The sequence below is a fragment of the Candoia aspera genome, chromosome 12 (assembly GCF_035149785.1).
Source record: "Candoia aspera isolate rCanAsp1 chromosome 12, rCanAsp1.hap2, whole genome shotgun sequence".
Lineage (NCBI taxonomy): Eukaryota > Metazoa > Chordata > Lepidosauria > Squamata > Boidae > Candoia > Candoia aspera.
In genome coordinates this window covers 20,154,629-20,174,168 of record NC_086164.1, presented here as the reverse complement: position 1 = coordinate 20,174,168, position 19,540 = coordinate 20,154,629, and the positions used below count along the sequence as shown (strand labels likewise).

Below are 19,540 nucleotides of genomic sequence, written 5' to 3'. Positions count from 1 at the left end.
TGAAACCCCAGAAGGCAAAAGGGTTCTTGGTCAGGGAACTGGGCTCTGTTCTTGGGGCTCAGCTGTTCTGGTTGGGGTTGCTCTTGATCCTCAGCTGTCAGGATTCAGAAGTGATGATGGTTGCAAGGAGGGTGCCCAGCTGTTCCTGGGCTGCTCAGATTTGTTGATGGTTGTCCCTGCCTTGGCTGCGTCCCGACTAGATTACTGCCGTGTGCTTGGAGCAGTGTCGCTTGACCCTTGAGGGAGGTCCAGAAGCTTCCATTTGTGCAGAATGCAGCAGGCGAGCATGACATCCCAAAAGCATTATGCCTGGGTTGAAGGACCTGCCCTGTTTGCCAGTTTAGGGCCCTGCTTTGAACTTCAGGGCTTTGAGTATCGGAAGGCGGCTTAGCCGTATGACCACATTGGGACATGATAGTCAACAGGGGAGGCCCCTGAAGATGCTCTTTCTGCGGTCTGTTTGTTGTGTTCAGACCCCACTCTGTTCGGAAGGGAGTCAAGATCTTTGCCTTTGGTTTGGGTGGCTATATTAACTTTTAATCATTTTTTTTTCTTTTTGTTCTATTAACTGTCTTGAGTTCTCTCTGAGAAGAAAAGGGACGCAAATCATATAAATACTAATATATTTGCATACCATGTCAAGTGATTTATTCTGTCTTCATGTGGCAGTCCTTGTATCTGCAGAAAAATAAGCTAAATCATTTTGCTTGTAGTCTACAAGAGGCCAAAAATCTCCCTGCCCCTCCCCAAAAGTCCTCCACAATTCTGGCTTTGCTTTATTGAAATGAGCATGTGACTGCTAGGGTTGTGCAGCTCAGTGGGCTCGAGTCCCAAAGGAACTTGGGAGCACACAGGGGCTCAGGTGCAGCACCTCTCAGCAGCTCTTCAAAGCAGCTGCATCTCTCCCCTGGATTCAGCAGCTGCTGCCTGGGCTGAGAAGCTAAGTAGGATGTCAGGCCTGGTTAATACTTCAATGGGACACCTCTGGTGAATCTCCGAGGTTGGGGGCGGGGGCTGGAGAAAAAACGCTTGAAGAAGACAGTGGCCACCCACTTCCGCACTGCTGCCCGGAAAACGCCATGAACTTGCCCCTGTCCTTGTTGCAGTCTGACGAACGGGAGGATCTGCAAACAGCAGCCCTGAATGGCTTTCCTCTGCAGTCTCCAAGTCTAGCAGGACAAAACCTTTCAAGAACACTTTCTCTTTTTCTCTCCCTTCTTCCTGCATTTGAGATGGGTTTGGGTTGGGAGGAATTCTTGGGCTCCAGAGACACCCTTGGCTTCTCCCCTCCCAGCTGCTACGATAAGGGCCCTCAGCCACATTCCTGCGCTGCAGCAGGACTCGTGTCTCCCTCTGTTCATTCTACTGTCCTGGGCACTCTAGAATCCACTCAGTTTTGGTTTGGATCTTTCACGTTCTGGAGCCTCTTTAAGCCATTCAGCTGTGGGTAGCTGCGCACTCCTGGTCTTGAAACATAGCTCTTTTTTGGCCGATGACGTTTCATTATGTCAGATGCAAATGCCTCTGCAGGTTGGAATCAGCCCCTTAAGAGACTTTCCTATATTTTATTAATTCACGCTGTTCCACTGGCTTCTTTCTCAGTGCTGTAATGCTGTTAGGTGTCGTTGCAGAATACCAGTGCCAGCTGATAGCGGCAATGCAAGCTTCAGGAAATGGTCCTTAAAAACTGCAGGGTGACATTTAAACAGACACCATATTTCACGCCCTTTGGTTTGTTTGGATGCTAGTAGCATTTTTGTTTTGCTTTCACAAATAAAGGTAGAGATCTGTTTGTTGTATAGCTCCTCCAGATCAAGAGCGACAGCATTTTTTTTTTATTTAGGATGGCTTAGGAGTTTCTTTGATTTTGAGAATCAGTTCTGTCTGTTAGTGAAATGTTGCTTACATTTTTAAAAAAAATTCTCAGACTTGGGTAACATATGCTAAATATATGCCACTTTCATCAGCTGCATTTGGGCCAGGCATACATATTTTCACACAGAATAAAAAATTACCAAACTCCACTCTCTTGGACCAGTCTATCCTGTTAGTTTGACACTTAAACTGTTCAGATTATTTCTCGGTATCCAAAACCTTTCAGCCTGAATAGGTAAAAGTGCCATTCTGTTTTTTAGGGTCTGACAATGCGCATCAACATGCCAGTGGGGCCAAATATGTTCCACCCCAATTTCACCTCTCAAACTCCATATATTCCTTTCAATCTGGCGGCGTTGTCTGCAATGAGCAACCAGCAACTGGAGGTAGGTGGGGAAGTTCATATGCCATACATAATATATTTGTTTGCTTGTTACTTGTTAGAGCTATATTCTGCCTTTCATTTGGGATCTCAGGGTGGCATGTGTGGTCCTCCTTCCTCCCATTTTTCCTCACAACAATCTTGTGAGGTAAGATGCTCTCATAACCAAGTTTCTGCACCTCAATGAGCATTGTTCTTTTATCTGGCCCTTGATGAGATGTAGATAGCAGCATCTTTTTTGAAAAATTGTATAGCTTATATCTTATGTTCAGTCTTACTGTTGTTTCACAGTAAAAGAGTTACACTTTCCTTTGTACAATGTGAATTTCTGAATTGCATTATTAAAGACCAAATCATGAGCACATAATTGCTTTAAGAAAAAATATTTTTTAATATAAAAGCTGCTGATTCCATGTTAAATACTAAGTGAAGCATAGCTGCTGCTTAGTGAAAATATTTATGTTTTTACATCTGTCTCCAGGATGGGTAAATTGCTTTCCTGTCTAGGGCCCCATAGCATATTTCAAATGGGACCCTGTATTTGCATGACTTAGATGTGTACACACGCATGTGGGCAAGATGGATGCAGAAATTCTTTATCTTTGTGGACACCTCAATCTCTTGCTGTTCAGCCAGTCTTGATGACTTCCAAACTTTCTTTCAGGACCTCATTAATCAAGGCAGAGAAAAAGTTGTGGAAGCAACTAACAGTGTTACTGGAGTAAGAATTCAACCCCTCGAAGACATTATTTCCTCTATAGTAAGTACGGTAGAAAATGAGATCATCCATTTTTGTTTTGAAGTTGTATACTTATGTCAGATTGTTGTGTCATGTGCAAACCCTGATGATAAATTGCAATTTCTTTTCTTTTGTCTGGTTTTACGTTCAATATTTTGATTTCTTCTAAAAACAGGTCTTCTAAAAACAGACAGACTTCTGTTGCAGTATAATGTTATATAAAAGGCGTGATAAAAATCTAATGAGGAGGAATTAATACGGTGGGAAAGTTTTAAATTTTGTTACTGGAGTCAACTGACAACTGTTTGAAGTTGTCCAGATTAGATAATTGTTCATGAGCATATGTTAGATTGTTATTCAGAAATGTCAGTGGCAGCACTGATTCTCATTAATAACAATCAACCAGTTTATTTGAAGCCTCAAGAATAAAATTTGGGCCCAGATACACTCAATGGGTAGTCGCATCAATGATGGAGCAGATTTTTCTGTTTTTAATTGTATGGCATAGCAGTTCAAGGTTCATGCTGCTTTTTCTTGCTGGGAAATCCTTGTGAGGTCCAGCAGCCAGATGCGTAGACTATTTAGCCGTGACAAGTCACATTGCCCAGGGTGCCCCACGAGGAGGCTGGTCTCCATTGCACCGAGTTGGGCTGAGAGAGGGACTGGCCCAAGGTCACCCAGCCGGCTGTCATGCTCAAGGCAGGCCTAGAACTCTCCTACCACGCCTGATTGGCTCTTGGGCTGAGAGAGAGGGACTGGCCCAAGGTCACCCAGCCGGCTTTCATGTCTAAGGCGGGACTAGAACTCACAGCCTCCTGGTTTCTAGCCCAGCACCTTAAGCATGAGACCAAACTGGCTCTCATGGAGCAGATGTGAATATATAACTTCTAATATGGTGCTGGTGGTCCTGGCTGGGACCAGATGACGTTCTCTTTGTGCGATCTTATTTGTGGATGGCGTCTGGCTCTCTTTGTCAATTGGTTGTGTGTGGAAGGAAGGCTCCTCTGGGTATGGTTGGCTTCATAGAAGGACAGAAGACGATAGATGCATATTTCCTCAGTGAACCTGCAAGCACAGTCTGAGTACATTTTGGTAGTGCTGGCCCTTTTGCAACTCGCTCTTCCTTACTCTTCTCCCTGCTCATGGCAACTCCTGTTCCAAGGGGGAAATGCAGAGGGGGAACAGCTTTAACAATTCAGGCTGCCCGACACTGTAGTAGTGTTGGGTGAGAAGGCCCCAAGGTCTGGCCATGTGAGGGGAGTGCCTGTCCACGGTCAATTCCACAGACAAAGTCTGTGTGCCCCTCTGCTGCTCCTTGGCCTCCCTACCAACCCCTGGAGAGGCAGAGACCCTTCCTGTTGGGCTTGCCTACAGGTGGAATCGGCAGCAGCTCTGCTTCCTCTCTGCAGTTTCACTGCTGACCTCAGGTTGCTTCTGCTGGAGGGGACCATCAGGGTCCCTGCTGGGCGAGTGCGAGGGGTTGCAGCACCTCGTACCCAGGCTTGGTTTCTCCGAAGAGCAGCTGAGCTTCGTGGCGGTCAGTTGGCCCTTTTCAGGGAGAAAACAGCGCTGTTGGGAACCACTCTGAAAGCCTTTGCGGTGCGTTCCTTTTGCAGTGGAAGGAGAATCTCACCCTCACCGAGTCTCAGGTCCAGGCCTTGGCTCTAAGCCGCCAGGCAAGTCAAGAGCTGGATGTGAAGCGCCGAGAAGCCATCTACAACGATGTCCTGACAAAGCAGCAAATGGTAAGAAGAACCCTTGGTCCTGGTGGTTCACGTGGGGCTGTAAAATAGACTTGAGGAAAACTATGAATCGTAGGATTCCCCCCCACCCACCCAAAAGAGGTACCATCCATTCTGTATATTGTCTGTACGGACTTTGTAGTATCATTCCCATCCCAAGTTGTATCCAAGTTCATTTGGAAGCAGCTGGACAATGTTTGGTTGGGAGAACTAAGGTGTAAGATCTCCAGCTTCTAACTGGACATCCTGGCTGAGTGGGCCAAAATGTGAAACGATTCCTGTGGAGAAGTAAACAAAGAATGGAGCGAATTTGTGTAGCTGGAAACCAGTTATTAAGAGAAATGCTTTATGAGGAACATGGAAGAATTTGCTTTTATCCCCTTTCCCTTCTCCCTTAGTGAAGGGTGGGGGGGATCAAGTCATTCTTGACTGCATGAACAGATTCACTGAGTTTTTTTAGGCATCAGTCTGGAGGTGGCTTGCCCTTGCTGCCTCCTTCTCGGGGCTGAGAGAGAGGCTGGCCCAAGTCACCCAGAGGGTTTTGTGCCTCGGGCAGGACTAGAACTTGGGGCCTTCCAATTTCTAGCTTGGTGCTTTTACCACTTGGCCCAACTGGCTCTCAGTGATATTGGGGTAATAATGTCACCCAACCTGAAAAAGTTCATGGAAGGATTTCTCAGGAAGTCTTCTCTTGAGCTCCTCAGGAACAGCAGTACATAAACACAGCATGGCATTTTATTGCACCACGGGAGTCCATGCCATTCTTGGCCCTGGTCTTCTATTTCAGCAGGGGTGTAAAGATAGCAGAATGCGCCCTTGCCCCTCTCTCCTTCCATACCTCAAAGCCAATCTAACTTGTAATTTTCAATGGACAGAAAATCTCTTTCCTTTAGTAATAGATTTTGAGATATAAATGGAATAAGGTGGCAGTGGAGGTGTGCAGAGCCAGGCTTTTCTAGAGGTCAAAGGGTTTCCCCCCCCTAGAAAGCGCTGCCTCTCAAGGAATTAATGCACAACAACATGCTTGGTAGTTAAAGGCTGGCAGGATTGCAGGGCGGCACCTGTACCTTCCTGAAGAGGCATTCTGTGAAGCTGGGAGCGCTTTCTTTCTTGGCGCTTGCCATGAGAGGTTTGCTCGGCACACTGGAATGTTCAGAGAGGGAGCCCATCGGTCCACAGGAGAAAATGCCAAAACTGATATCCAGGAGCAATCTCCCAGGAGAGTGCCCATTCTCATGGCAACCCGGATAAATGCCATCTGTGAGTCATGAGAAGTCCCAAGCGGGATCGCCCCACAGCCCCTCCAGCCACCACCTTGCAAATGCCACCCTGTTGGCGATGGGGATGGCAGCATGGCATGTCCTGGGTCGGGGTGGATGTGGCTGAAGGGGAGGCGTGTTTGGGGCAGGGCCCGGCCGATAACGGCTCCCCTTTCCGCCCACAGTTAATCAGCTGTGTCCAGAGGATCCTGATGAACCGGCGGCTGCAGCAGCAGTACAGCCAGCAGCAGCAGCACCAGCAGCTCTCCTATCAGCAGGTGCAGCAGGCAGCCATGAGCCACCTGATGATGCCCAAGCCCCCGGGCTTGATGATGAACCCCTCCAACTTCCAGCAGATCGACCTCCGAGGAATGTACCAGTCCGTGGCTGGCGCCCTGCACCCTCCGCCACTGCAGCGAGCTCCTCCCCCCATGAGTGGCAAAAGCCCAGGACCATCCCAAGGGAAATCTATGTGATTTTGCACTAGCTGCTTGAAGGATTGTTAAAATCAGAGAGAGAGAGAGAGAGAGAGAGAGAGAACTTTTTTTATTTTTTTAGGAATCAATGGCTTAACAGAACTCAACTGTATAAATAACTTCCCCCCCCCCGCCTTAGTCGCACCTTCTATTTTATCATTTCCATGTTGTTTTGATACGATGCTCTCTTACCCCGATCTTTGTCAGTGACATTGGCTAGAATCTTCTTACATGTGTTGCGTACAGGAGATACTGAGTTGTTTTCAGTGAAAACAGGCCCTTCCGTAGCCTGAGGGGGCTTCGCAGGCTTCCTCTTCCCACTCCTACGCTTGCTGTTAATAGCCACAAAAACAGCCGTCAGATGGGAAAAGCTTAGGGAAGTTCACCGATCTGTATATTTCAGTCATCACACCTATACGTACACAGCTGAGTTCTTGGTTAAAGTTGATTCCTCAAATGATGGAACTCTTTTGTATTTCTTCCCACAAGGCACACAGGACTGACACAGAGGTCCATTCTACTCTCTATCATTCGTGATGGAAAAATAAAGCATAGGAACTGAAAATGATCTAGAGACAGTGCAATATTCTTAAAAACTACTGCTCTGAAATGTCTGAATTACACAGTTTTCTGGAAACTGTCTGCAGCCTTAAGTAATGGCCTGAGAAGAGGCTCTTTTCTCTAGCCTTCTGCCACTTCTGTTTCCTCTTTGTGATGGAAGAACATCCAGTAACTTTTTTGTCCTTCATCAACGTATTTTCATCCTGCGCTGATTCTGATGCAAAGCACATTTCTATTTGCGCCTTTATACTGGTGCTGGTGTCTCACCCTGTTGCCGGCAGTAGGGATGAGAGACCAAGAAGGCTGAATTCCAGGGACTTTGGGGCTTGAAGAAGGGGCAGCAGCTGGGATGGAGCCGGGTTCAGCCCATGATCTTGAACCGGCTGAACCGCTGCGCTCAGTGCATGAAGGAATGTGCTTTCACGATCTGCAGCACTGCCAGAGTTGTGAAATAATTCCTCTTTTTATAGATAAGTATCTCTGGTTACCTCACATTTCTTTCCTAGTTTTCATTCTTTTAAGAATATGAAGGTGAGGAAGAAAAAACATCGGTTTTTTTTATTTCAGTCCTAGAAAAAAAAAGTGAATGTCTGATTAATTACACCACTAACAGCTACTTTTCAGCATAAAAATGGGATTGTCATCCATTTTCTGTATTGGCAACATAAAGCTTTTTCCATGCATTAGTCCATCTGATGTTTTTAAAACAGAAGAACTTCTGGAATGTGGGCACGATAATAAAATGACAGGTGCGTTTGTGGTACTGGAGTCAGAAGAAGAAAATTTACAGATGGGAGAATTGACTCCAGACATCATGAACCGTGAGAGTTGCTAATATGTTTGGAAGTCTAAATCTTTGGCTTTCTGAATCACTCTTGAAGAGCAATGCCTTTTTCTTCTCTTGTCTGCACCTGTTAGAATCTAGACAGCACTGATTTTGGAAAACATTTTTATTTTTAAGTGAATCTTCTTGATTGGTGATTGGAACATCTATTTTACAGAAACAAATAATTGTGAGCTATTTTTTGTTCTTTTTATGAAAAAGTGGGGTGAATCTTCAGCCCAACATCATCCAATGGAGTGAATTTATTACGTTTCTTTAATTTGGTAAGAAAGGAAATGCTCCAAAATTTGTGCTTGCTTCAGAAGAAATGGAGACTTTCTGAGACAATTGTTTGAAAGCAAATATACCTGTCCAGAACATTCCTACATTTTCTGAGCTGGGAATTTGAGTGGCATTTTTACAATGCTAGAGACTTAATGTGAAAGTTTAGGCAACGTTTTAAAGTCCCATTATTTTTCCCACAAGAAGAAGATACCTGATGTGGATGAGGATGTCTTGGAGATGGGAAACTTTGAGACTTGGACCACTTTACATACATATTTCTCACTTGTCATTATAGCTGCATAATAATGTGCTTTTGAGTATAACATCAAGCTTTAATCAATATTTAAAGACAGAAAATGGCATCAACAAAAAACTCATTTTTATATTTGTTTTAGATGTTTTATCTAGTTGAAATGGCTTATATAAGATGATGAATAAAATGTTGCTTGTAATACAGTTTTGCCTGCTAAATTCTCCACATTTTGTAACCTGTTTATTCCTTTGGATGTAAAGCGTTTTTGCTTAGTATTGTGATCCTGTACATGTTTTTGTCCCAGTTGTATAGTAATGTTTCAGTCCCTCGACCAGCTTTGGCTGCTGAAATCATACAGCTGTGAAGACTTGGCCTTCATTTCTGTTTAGACGGCTTTTTCAGTTATGTATTAAATATCATAAAAGTACTGTAGAAAAGATGTCACTTCTTCCTATAAGGCTGTTTTGTAAAATATATATTATGGACTGGAAATGTGTTTTTAAAGAAAAGCATTCGAGTAAGACAGTATGCTATCTGTGTTTTCACCATTCAAAGTGCTGTTTGGTAGTTGGAACTTAAAATATTTAATATCTCATTTAATAAAGTGACCAAAACACATCAGTGTTCACTGTACTGCTTTGGTAGCATGGTGCCCTTTCTGGCGTGACAAGTAGGAACTTCCTTGTTGGGTCAGGCCCCGGGCTTCTGTAGCAGCCCGGCTACAGAAACGCTTCTCAGGCACAGCAGCATGGTTAAACATTCTTGCTTAATTAATATTTATAAAGATGGCCTCAGATACTTTAAGATTTCGTTAGAGATGAACTCATCCCTTCTATTCCCCAAATCAGGATTTTTTAAAGAAAGAAGCATAACTTGGGTCACAAATCTGAACAAGAAGTATGATTTTGTCAAGCTCAGTTTTTGCAACTGATTTTTCCTGCCTTATCTAGGAATTTGTCTTAAGCACCTTGATGAATCTCCCCTGGAGATTAGGAAACAGCTTGAGGAACTTAATTTCCCGATTTGAACCTCATCTAAAAATAACAAAAAATCACCAGCACAATGAGCATCCTGAATGTTTTAACTTGTCACATTCAAAAAAGCTTTCTTAATTTGAAGAGAAGGCTCCTCCAACTTTTCCTTCTCTGAAACAGATCCTAAATATTGTGTAAACTTAAAAATTTGAACCAAATAGGGTCCAAGATGTATCACTGGATGCATTAGAACAATAATTTTATTTGTGTGTGACCCCAGTAGAGCAGGATGTGTCATTCTGCTTGCTTTTCAGTTGTTCTAAATTCTATTAATAGAAGTTTTGTTTTTCAGGTGCCTCTTAAAACTATGACCTGTGGTGGATTTTCTCTGCCTGATGCTCTCACAATATCTTGGGTTCCACCAGCACTTGGGGACAAATCCCTGTTTGTGGTGCTCTTGTATATCACTATCAAATAGGCTGGTTGCATAATCCCCCCCACCTCCTCCTGTCTAATGAATTAAGCCTGTGAACTCAGTCCCACCTCATGGATATGCTGTATTTCCACACATCGTTGACCCCATGTAGTGCTATTTGTCATCCTCTCAGTCCTTCATCTGCTATGAAGCTGATGTGGTTCTGAGCGCAGGCAAATCCTAGTGTTAGTTGATACTGCTTTTTCTGAATCTCTTACTAAGTTAAGCATAGTAACATTTCACCAAGGTGAATACAGCAGAAGGTTCCTTTAACTTTTACTAAGAGTATTGCTAATGTTCTGGCACAATGTCACACCCTCCCTTTAGCTGTCCTCAAAGGCCAATACAGGAAGATTCCTTACCTGGAGAGATGAGGTCCTGTGACTCTGAACAACGGAGGGTGGGCTTCTCCAGGGCCTGTACTACAGAGACATCCATGCTAGCCTCGTCTCACCATTACTGCACAAACACCCAGGGCGCTCAGGACCATTTTATGCCACCCCGCTGCTTTCAGATACCAACCCTGCTGCAACATACAGTGTGGCCGGATTCAAAGAGCACCTCGTTCATCGTATTAGAATGCTCTGTAACTTGATAGAGTCTTCCACATACTGACCTCTTCTGCTCCCCTATGCCCATCTTATGCTCCTACCCCTTCTTTTATTTTAGACTTCTTTTATATATGCTTTGTTTTAATACATATATCTTTTATATCATCTAGCTTTTCATAATTTTTTTTAGACTGATGTATCTTCTATGCTTTTTAATTGACTGTACCCCACCCTCCTTATGCTGGTCTATGACTGTAATAAAGATTTGATTTGATGCTGTTAAGAAATCAGACATGTGGAAAACGAAGTTCTTCTCTTTCCATTCTTAATTGCACTAGAAGAACAGGCTGTGGCCTCCCCACTTTTCCTTTTCTACACTTGATACTGAGGGAGGAGGAGACCCTTACTGGTCTAGGATAGCCCAAAATCAGGAGGCGCCAGGTAGCATGTGCTTTGGTGAGCTGAAGCCTTTTAATAAAATGTGTTGCTCTGAAAAGATGCTACCAGACGCCTCCTGATTTTTGAAGATGGGGAGAACCGTCCCTGTAACTGGGCACTTCCTGGATTTGCAAAGTATTTCACTGGTATTCAAATGGCTGTGCATAGAAGCCCCAAGTAAGTCCCAGTTTGCAGTAGAAGGGCGGGAGAATGAAGACGCCCTCCATGGCCCTTACGCATGTTCTTCCACTCCCGTCGGATTCACAGCAATGCATGTAGTCTGCAGCTGAGTTGTGTATACCGTAGTGCTCTTCAACAACCAAAGTTTAGAAGCTGCCGTGGGTCTTTGAAGTGTAAAATTAATTGGTCCTCACTCAAGGAATAAAAGAAGAACCCCAAAGGACGTCCTTCTAGACAGTGGGCTCCTTTTAATGCTGTTCATTCATTTAAAGCTATCAATAACCATCACATATGTACGAAACATCAAAATAAAAGCCATATTATCAGATCAGAAGATGACTGTCTTCAGAGCATATGCATCTTTTCTTACTGGTCGCAGACCATATTTAATGTTAAATAAAATATAAATCTTTTGCCTTTATTTAAAGGATATTTAACCCTCTGTTCCCCTGGAAAATGCTTACCGATTAAACCAAACTCTTCCAACCATATGGGGAAGTTGGAGTACGGTGGCCAACTCAGTTAAGCACTCACCAACTTGGCGTCTTCCAGACTCCCCAAATCCTCTGTTGTGCCCCCAGGCAACTGGAGGGCCCCAGGTTGGGGAAGGCTGTCTAAATTACAGAGTGATCTCCCAAATGCCCCTCCTAGTGCAGCTGGAGGTTGATGGCCATACCTGGAAAGGGGGGTGGTGGCTTTCTAAGGCTTTGCTGGCAACTGCTGGTGTCTGCGTCCTCCTCCTTTGGCACAAAGAGCTTCAGAGAGGAAGCAGATGTTCTTCCTTGCAGGACTTTTGATGCCATTGGCCTCTTTGGGATTAGATAAAGGAAAGTCCAATCCAGCTGTTGAGAACTGTACTAGTAGGGCAAGGGTAAGGAGATTTTTTTTTTAATGTTGCTACTTTAATATACAGAAAAAGAAAAGAAAGAAAGAAAGAAAGACAATATGTAAAAGAATGACAGGAAAGGATTAAAAAATCATGTACATATAAAAACAGCACAGTTTTTCAATAGCATTAAACCTTGACCACATGAAGTAATATTGGTAGTCTTGCCATTGTATCTGTAGAGAGCCAGTTCATAAGCAGAGAAAGGACATGTACCAGCCACCCAAGATTGCAAAACCAGGAGGCATTGTCTTTCCATCATTAAAGACTAATCTTCCAAATCCAGTTGTTCATTTAAAAAAAATGCAATTCTTGGGTACATAATTCAAAATCACATTAGTATCTTTAAACCTTATTACACTTCCCCAAACTACATTAAACAACGTATGAATATTAAACCAGAACAGAACAAACCTCTTTTGTTAAATTAATCTCATCTCGAGATCCAAAGAAGCATACATAATATTCTTCAAGGCCTTTAACCACTCATTTCTTAGTATGAGATGTCCATCTCTTTATTCCAAAGTTCTTGCAAATAATATCCACCTTAACAGAATTTTTGTTTTTTTAAAAAAGGTAGATTTGGAATTGTCCAAAACACATTTCTGTATTGATAGTAATTCAGTAGTTTTAGATGGCATCAGTGAATCTTGACCAAATTTTGAAAGGAAAATACGTTTTAATTGAATACACTGTACAGCCATTCCACCGTTGTAGACAGTAGAATGTGGATTCATATTCCTCTTGCAGTGCCCAGATGGTCTAAAATCTTGACTGGCAATTAGCTGACCAAAAGTATGAATACACTTATTAGCCCATGAATTTTTTAAAAAATTACTTGCAATGTGCAAATTCAGATTCTCCCAAAGTGTAAGTTTAATATGTGAATAGGAATCGAACTTCTGTTCTAATGTGCTCCGAATATTCGTTGCAGTCTTTAATGCTAGACTTCCAGTAAAGTTTTGACTCACATGTGAATCATATTTGTAACAGCTCAGAGTGATTGGGAATCGGGCAACTAATAAATTTAATAAATAAATAAATAAAAAGTAATCAAGCCATGATACCTGCAGTGTCACATAATAACTTTCTAATTCTACGTTATAATGGTTTGGATGTGATTACTTGGATTCCATAGTGATATTGAACTCAACATGTATGCTCGGTGACAGCATAAGAAAATCTAACCGCTGATCCTTTCCATAAAGCTTTTCTTATCAATCTGTTGGAAGTGTATTAAAGATACTAACATCTTAGAGGGATGCCAAGTACATAATCCATCTTGAAGTGATATTGATTTTTATAGTGTTTATCTTTCCTTATAGCCTCATTAAGATTTTTAACCCTCATATCAGTACTAATCTGAGAGAAACAGTTTGAAATTTTTACATCCCGGAGTGGGGGTGGGATGGGGGGGCAGGATAGTTATTCCAAGAAATTTAAAAGAATTCAGATACAGGTAGTCCTTGGTTAACAATGGTAATTGGGACCAGAATTTCCATTGCTAAGTAACACGGTCGTAGAGAGTGACGTCACATGGCTGTGCTACTTAGCAATGGCATTTCTGGCACTTCTGGTTGCTGTTGTTAAGCGAATCCTGTGCTGTTGTTAAGCGTGATGTCACGTGGTTGCCATTTGTGACCTCCTGCTGGCTTCCTCATTGACTTTGCTTGTTGGAAGCTGGCAGGGCAGGCTGCAAATGGTAATCACGTGACCACGGGGTGCTGTGACAGCCGCAACTCCAAGGACCCATCATAAATCACCTTGTTCAGTGCCATTGTAAGTTTGGATGGTTGCTGAACAAATGGTCATTAAGTGAGGACATCTGTATCCCATGTTTTAGCCATTTCCATAGATACATTAGAGTCTATAGGAAGTGTATGAGACTTCAATTAATTGAAAAACTGGATAATTTACAAATTGGTTGCACAATATCAGTACATTTCGATACAGAATATTTTTATTGCCAATCTTCCACCTGTAATAACAATTTGCATTCAGCTCCAACCACTTTTATGTCCACCAAATCTTTTAATTGCCTGATAAGACCAATGCTTCCAATGTCAAATTAAGTATAAGAGGAGAGAAAGATCATCCTTGATGGCATCTTGATAGTTGAGAAAATAATTTCATTTGTAATTATTTGGAAATCCTGGTGGGGGAACTAAATTTGGTGTCAATTAATTAATTTTAAAAAAGGAAATTTTCTATTTGGCTAAAACTTGCTCCAAACTTTTCCATGGCAACTGTATCAAAGGCCTCTTCTGCATCTGCTGCTGATTCCAGTTTTCTGAATATATTTCTAAAATACCAATTAGTTTTTCCAAGGCTTTTATGAAACTAGATCATGCTGGATGGACAGTTGAAGGTAATATCTATAGTCTACTTGACATGATCATTCCCCAAATTTTCTCCATAACATTTAACAGGGAAATTAGATGATACTGTACACAGTTGGCAGAATGGCCTTCACAATTGTGGTTATATAACCCTCATAAAAGAAGTTGGAAATAAATAAATAAATAAATAAATAAGGCTAATAATATAGGATAAAAATTCTGTTTTATACTATTCAAAAGAATAACCATCAGAATTAAGAGATTTTCCTGTTTTCATAGATTAACAGTATCTCACTGACAGTGACTTTGCTTTATGCCATTCAATTAATATTCTGTATCAATGCATAGAAGGAATTAAATTCCAATTTAGTAGACAGAAGTGCTTTATTTTTGAGGTAGGTGGTCCTGTATTTGTTCTCAGAAGTTCTTTCGCTTGTTTTCCAATATTTTTTTGGTTTGAATTTTTGTTTCTTCTTTCTCCATAAATCATAAGCAATAATACAACTATGTCTTTAAAAGCGTATAAAATAGCCATTAGGTCTGCAGAAACAGAACTCTTCAAAATCTTGATTTGTCTGTTTATAGTGAATCTTTCAATAATGATATAATCAAATACCATCTTGAAAAAAAATTGGTTGACTTTGTCTTATAATAGTTGAGAGCTTTATTGGTGTATGATTGCATATTGCAATATTACATTTATGTATCCTGTATTACATTTATCCATCTGATCAGATCAGAATCAAGATACTAAGAAATAAGGAACATCTCTGATATGAAGTTGAAAAAAAGCTATGTCCTTGCTGTCAAGGATTTAAAGTTGCCATATATCTACTATATCAATTTTTGAGATATATGCTTGTTGCTGTGTGTGGGGATTAAATTCATCTGAATCAGTTTTACGATCTAACAAAAGATCTAAAACAGGATTAAAGAGGAATCTGAAGGTCAGTTTAGGGCAGGGGGTTCAACCTGAAATCCTCCCGTGTCTGTGCTGCATAAGGACTAGTTCATTACCCCAAGGCTTGCAACGCTGAAGCCTTTCTGTACAGGGATGCAAAGTCCCTAGCGAGTTGACAGTGGAAATACCCTGATATGCCAGTAAATGTACATTTATTAAATTTTTAAAAAGCTACAGTGAAACAAAACTACTTGAGAAGCAGGCTTCAAAACAAAACCAATTCACTCAAGGGTCTCCTTAATCCATCTGGAGATTAAGGTCTTGTGCTGTTGACATGGATAAATGTGCCACAACCTTTCTTGCAATTTTTAAAAAAAATAACGAGTCTTGGAAACAATGAAATCTTAATCTTGGTTTGTTTGCACATCTGTAGCCTTGTTTATCTGTTGTGTTCAAATGAATGAAGTGAGACAGAAGGTATGCAGATAAATATTGGCATCAGTACGAGCACCATCCCCCTCTATTTGGGATGGAGGTAACAACAGTTTTTACACACTTTCCATATTTCCTGCCTAGATTTTCCTAAGTCTGAAGCCAAATACCACTAAAATTGGCTTTTTATATCCTGGGATCCAGCTAAAGAAGATGAACATTCTAAGGAGCTTGAAAACAGTGTTATATTTTAGAACTGTGCAGACCCAACTTAAATGGGGTTGGGATGCTGTGGGAAGCCATGTTGTGTGAAACAGGTCATCATGTTAAGCCATCATGTGGTGTGTTTGGTGGAGCATCACACATTATATGAACCCAATAGTTTTCTTAACATGGATTTCAGGTAAGCATGTTAGAGAACCAAGCCATTCTGTGTACAACCTATGGACTTCACCACCATGTGCACCCTGCAGTCCTGCAGCTTGTATGTTACATTCAGAGCTGCTTGGCGAAGGCAAATAAAAAAAATGTCCTGTGGCTACAGATGAGATTCCAAAAATGGTGCTCTGCTGCTGAAAAAACACAGTTGCTTTAAAAAGTTGAAGGTAGGTGCTATCTTCATGCCCTCATTTCCTTCAAAGCACCTGTTTGGAATCAAATTTAAAGCCTGGCACAACCCTAGTATCTACATTTTGCCCTAGATATTTCCTCTGAAGGAGATTTCTCACTCCACCATAAAGTGAACACTAAAACAAGGCATACAAAGATCAGACAATCACTAGTACCAATAAAGGAAAAATGAGGTATCCCTCTTCTCACCATTCATTTTCTAGCCACAACATTTTCTGAGGGATTGAGAACTAGCGTGAGCAGGCCAATAGCACAAATGTGGTGGATTCCCTAGGAGTAAAGCCAGGATTTCTAGGGATGTTTTTGAAGAGTGTCCTGAGATTGTGCCCAGTCTATTTTAGGTCCTACAGTATAGTGTCGGGGTGTTTCCTATGGTGGGAAACAACATGGTTGATATTTTAAAGACTGGTTGGAGGCCCACTGAGAGCATCCTGTAGTACGGCAAAGGGTCAAACAAATTTCATTCACACTCTTCACAAAAGACTATTATTGTCAAAACGCAAGAGGGCTGGCAAAACCCCAACCAAAAACTTTTAATTCAGCATTTATAAAAGTTGGGTGTGTTCCTCTGCGGATCTTCCCCTGAGAGGAGTAAGTGGAAGTTGAAAGGTAAAAATTAAGAACATATGTAGTGAATGCTTTACAGGACGCACAATAACGTTTTAGGCAATGTAAAAGCATTATTTCATCTTGGCCACATAATTCCCAGGGCCCTCTTTAGGGGTATCATCAAAGTGGAAAGCGATAAGGAGCATTTCAGATTATATTCAAGAAGAAACTAAAACAGTCCTTTCTTAGTTGGTGTCTTCCAGATGTGTGGGATTTCAGCCCCAATATTTCCTCCAGCGAGTAAGACCAAAGGCCTAGGATGATGCATGGAGAACCGTAATCCATCCGAAAAACACTCAGTTGAAAAAGACAGGATGACAAGTTCAGTTGGACCCACCCTAATTCTGTTACAGTGGAAAAATAAGAAGCAGGGAATAATACTAGAAGAAACTTCATTTGGTCAGAAAACATGGCTACATGACCAGGGCCCAGAAGAGTGACCCAACGGTTGAAGTCTAAAACTCTTCTAAAAATGAAGAGTTTTATGAATCTTTCCTGGCATGTTCACATTGTCTTCTTGGCAATGGTACAAAAGTAGCTTGCCTTCTTCTGGGTTGTTTTTGCCTTCTCAGTCTAGCCTACAGCCCTGTGTTTCCCTAGAGCAGTGTTTTTCAATCTTGGCAACTTTTATGATGTGGGGACTTCAACTCCCAGAGTTGAATTCTGAGAACTGAAGACCACACATCTGAAAGTCGCCAAGGTTGAAAAATGCTGCCCTGGAGCCCCTCCCAATCCCAGCCATGCAGGCCTGATCCTGCTTAGCATCCAAACCCAGCCAAGTGCAGTCTCGTGTAGGGTTGTTTTTCCTCACTAACTTCGCCCCCACGATGGCGGGAGGAGGAGAACATCAGGATGGAAGGGGCATGGGCAGCGGAAAGATTCCCATGTGCCAGTCATGCAGTTATTGAGTTTGTGCTGAAATGTCTACTTCTTCTTATGTTCCTGTCTGTCCAAGACTGGGCACCAAGAGGAAAGTTGGGATGGTTGAGTCCAAACACTCTCTTTGGCTTTTCTCAATTCCTGAATTTTCTGAGGGTGCATGAGCTGGGTTCGCACAACCCACTAGACTAGCCTTTACTGCCTCAGTGTGCTGTGCAAACCTGGTCATTTTTGTTTTCGGAGGAGAGGATGGGAGTCTCCAGATGTGTTGGTTATCAAATGGCTGGGGATGATGGGAATTAGAGCCAAAGCCTTTGGAGAGCAGAAGAGAAGCCTGGCATATGAGACTGATGACACTGTTGCTTTAAAAGGACCTGGGCATGTTATGGCTGTGATCTTTGATTTTAGGCAAGGAAATGGTCAGTTCTCATTGATACAAAAATGTGACTCCTTGTATAGTTTGGCTGCTTTCTTATAGCAGATCAACCCCTTTTCTGGATTTGTCCAATGCTCTGAGCCACAAAAAAAAAGTTTGCCTGTTGTACAAATGCAGTTGCTCAGTTTTAAAATGTCTGGGTAACGTGTGTTGTGTGAACAGAGACAAAAGTTCTTAATAGAAAATGTCAAGTTAGTTCATTGCGATTTGATGGCTGCCATCCTCCAGAGCAGGGGCAGGAAACTGGTCGCCCCCCAGAATGCCAGCAGCCCCACCAGTTTAGGATGCTGGGAGCTGTAACCCAACACCATATGGGGAAGCCCTTTCTTTCCCACTTCATGTTGTGAAAATCACCTGATCGCCAACCTGGACTTTTTTCTTAGAGGTACAAAGTCGGAGCAGCTCAAAACCCCATTTCCTATCCTGGGGAAATGGATTTGCCCCACATGTAATTCAAGTTTGGCTACAATTCTAAACTCACCTCCCTGGGCATTGTGGCAACTGAATGGGGGCCACTTTTGGAGAAACATCCACAGAACTTCCACCAAATGCATCTCTGCCTGTGTCCATCACCCTCCGTAGGGTGCCCTTTGCTGCTTGTAGGTCTGTTCCAAATTCATGTCGCTAAATCTCAGATTATGGATCAATATGATTGCAACAAATCAATAAGCCACCCGCAATATAGAAAGACATTTTTATTGCTGATAAAGCTCTTTAAAATCTCCCCCTTGTTTTCCTACATCTGTAGGACCTTAATCTTTCTGAAGAAAGTTGGGCCATAATATCTCTTTTTAAAAATAATATATATATATATTTATATATATATATATTTTGAAATAAATAAATATATAAAATAAATATAATATACACTTTATAAATAGATTTGTCCTTATGAACAGTATTGTGTTTACATCTTAAAAATGCTCGTTCTTTGACCTCACCTTCTCCTTTCTGCTGTCACACTCCAATGGAAGGAAACTCATACAGGTCAGGTGTGTGCTTTCACATATACAGACACACTCACACACCGTCCTCAGGAGCTGAACATCAATCAGATTTGGATTCTCCATTTTACCACCATGCAAGTCCATGAGCTATCAGATTTTGGATCACCAACATCTGGCAAGTCGCCAAGGGTCACCTTAGTAAGCAAGTTTTCCAAGCTTTTGAGCAGCATGCAAATTATTTCTGAGATCTTCTGTGCTGGGTTGCATGGAGTAGGTTCAACGCTGCTGGTGGTTGTCAAACACAGTCTCTTCTGCCCAGTGTGAACTATCACCTCTTCCTAGCCCACCAAATTAAACACGTAATTAGAAAAATGAATGATCTTACGTAGGGTTCCAGGCTCTGCCCCATCCCCTCCCACTCCCCGGAGAGTAAATTCATCCTTGTTATACACTTCTTTAAAAGCCGAG

At 42.1% G+C, this 19,540-nt stretch overlaps 1 protein-coding gene across 1 annotated transcript in view; it reads left to right on the top strand.

Annotated features, from left to right (window-relative positions):
- ATRX (ATRX chromatin remodeler) overlaps nt 1-9,009 on the top strand; it is a 116,879-nt gene extending 107,870 nt beyond the window's left edge. The window contains 5 exon segments of the mRNA XM_063313561.1: nt 2,136-2,261; nt 2,922-3,017; nt 4,613-4,741; nt 6,183-6,433; nt 6,435-9,009. Coding sequence (XP_063169631.1) covers nt 2,136-2,261; nt 2,922-3,017; nt 4,613-4,741; nt 6,183-6,433; nt 6,435-6,492 — 660 coding nt within the window. The 3' untranslated portion in view covers nt 6,493-9,009.
- The last annotated feature ends 10,531 nt before the right edge of the window (nt 9,010-19,540 follow it).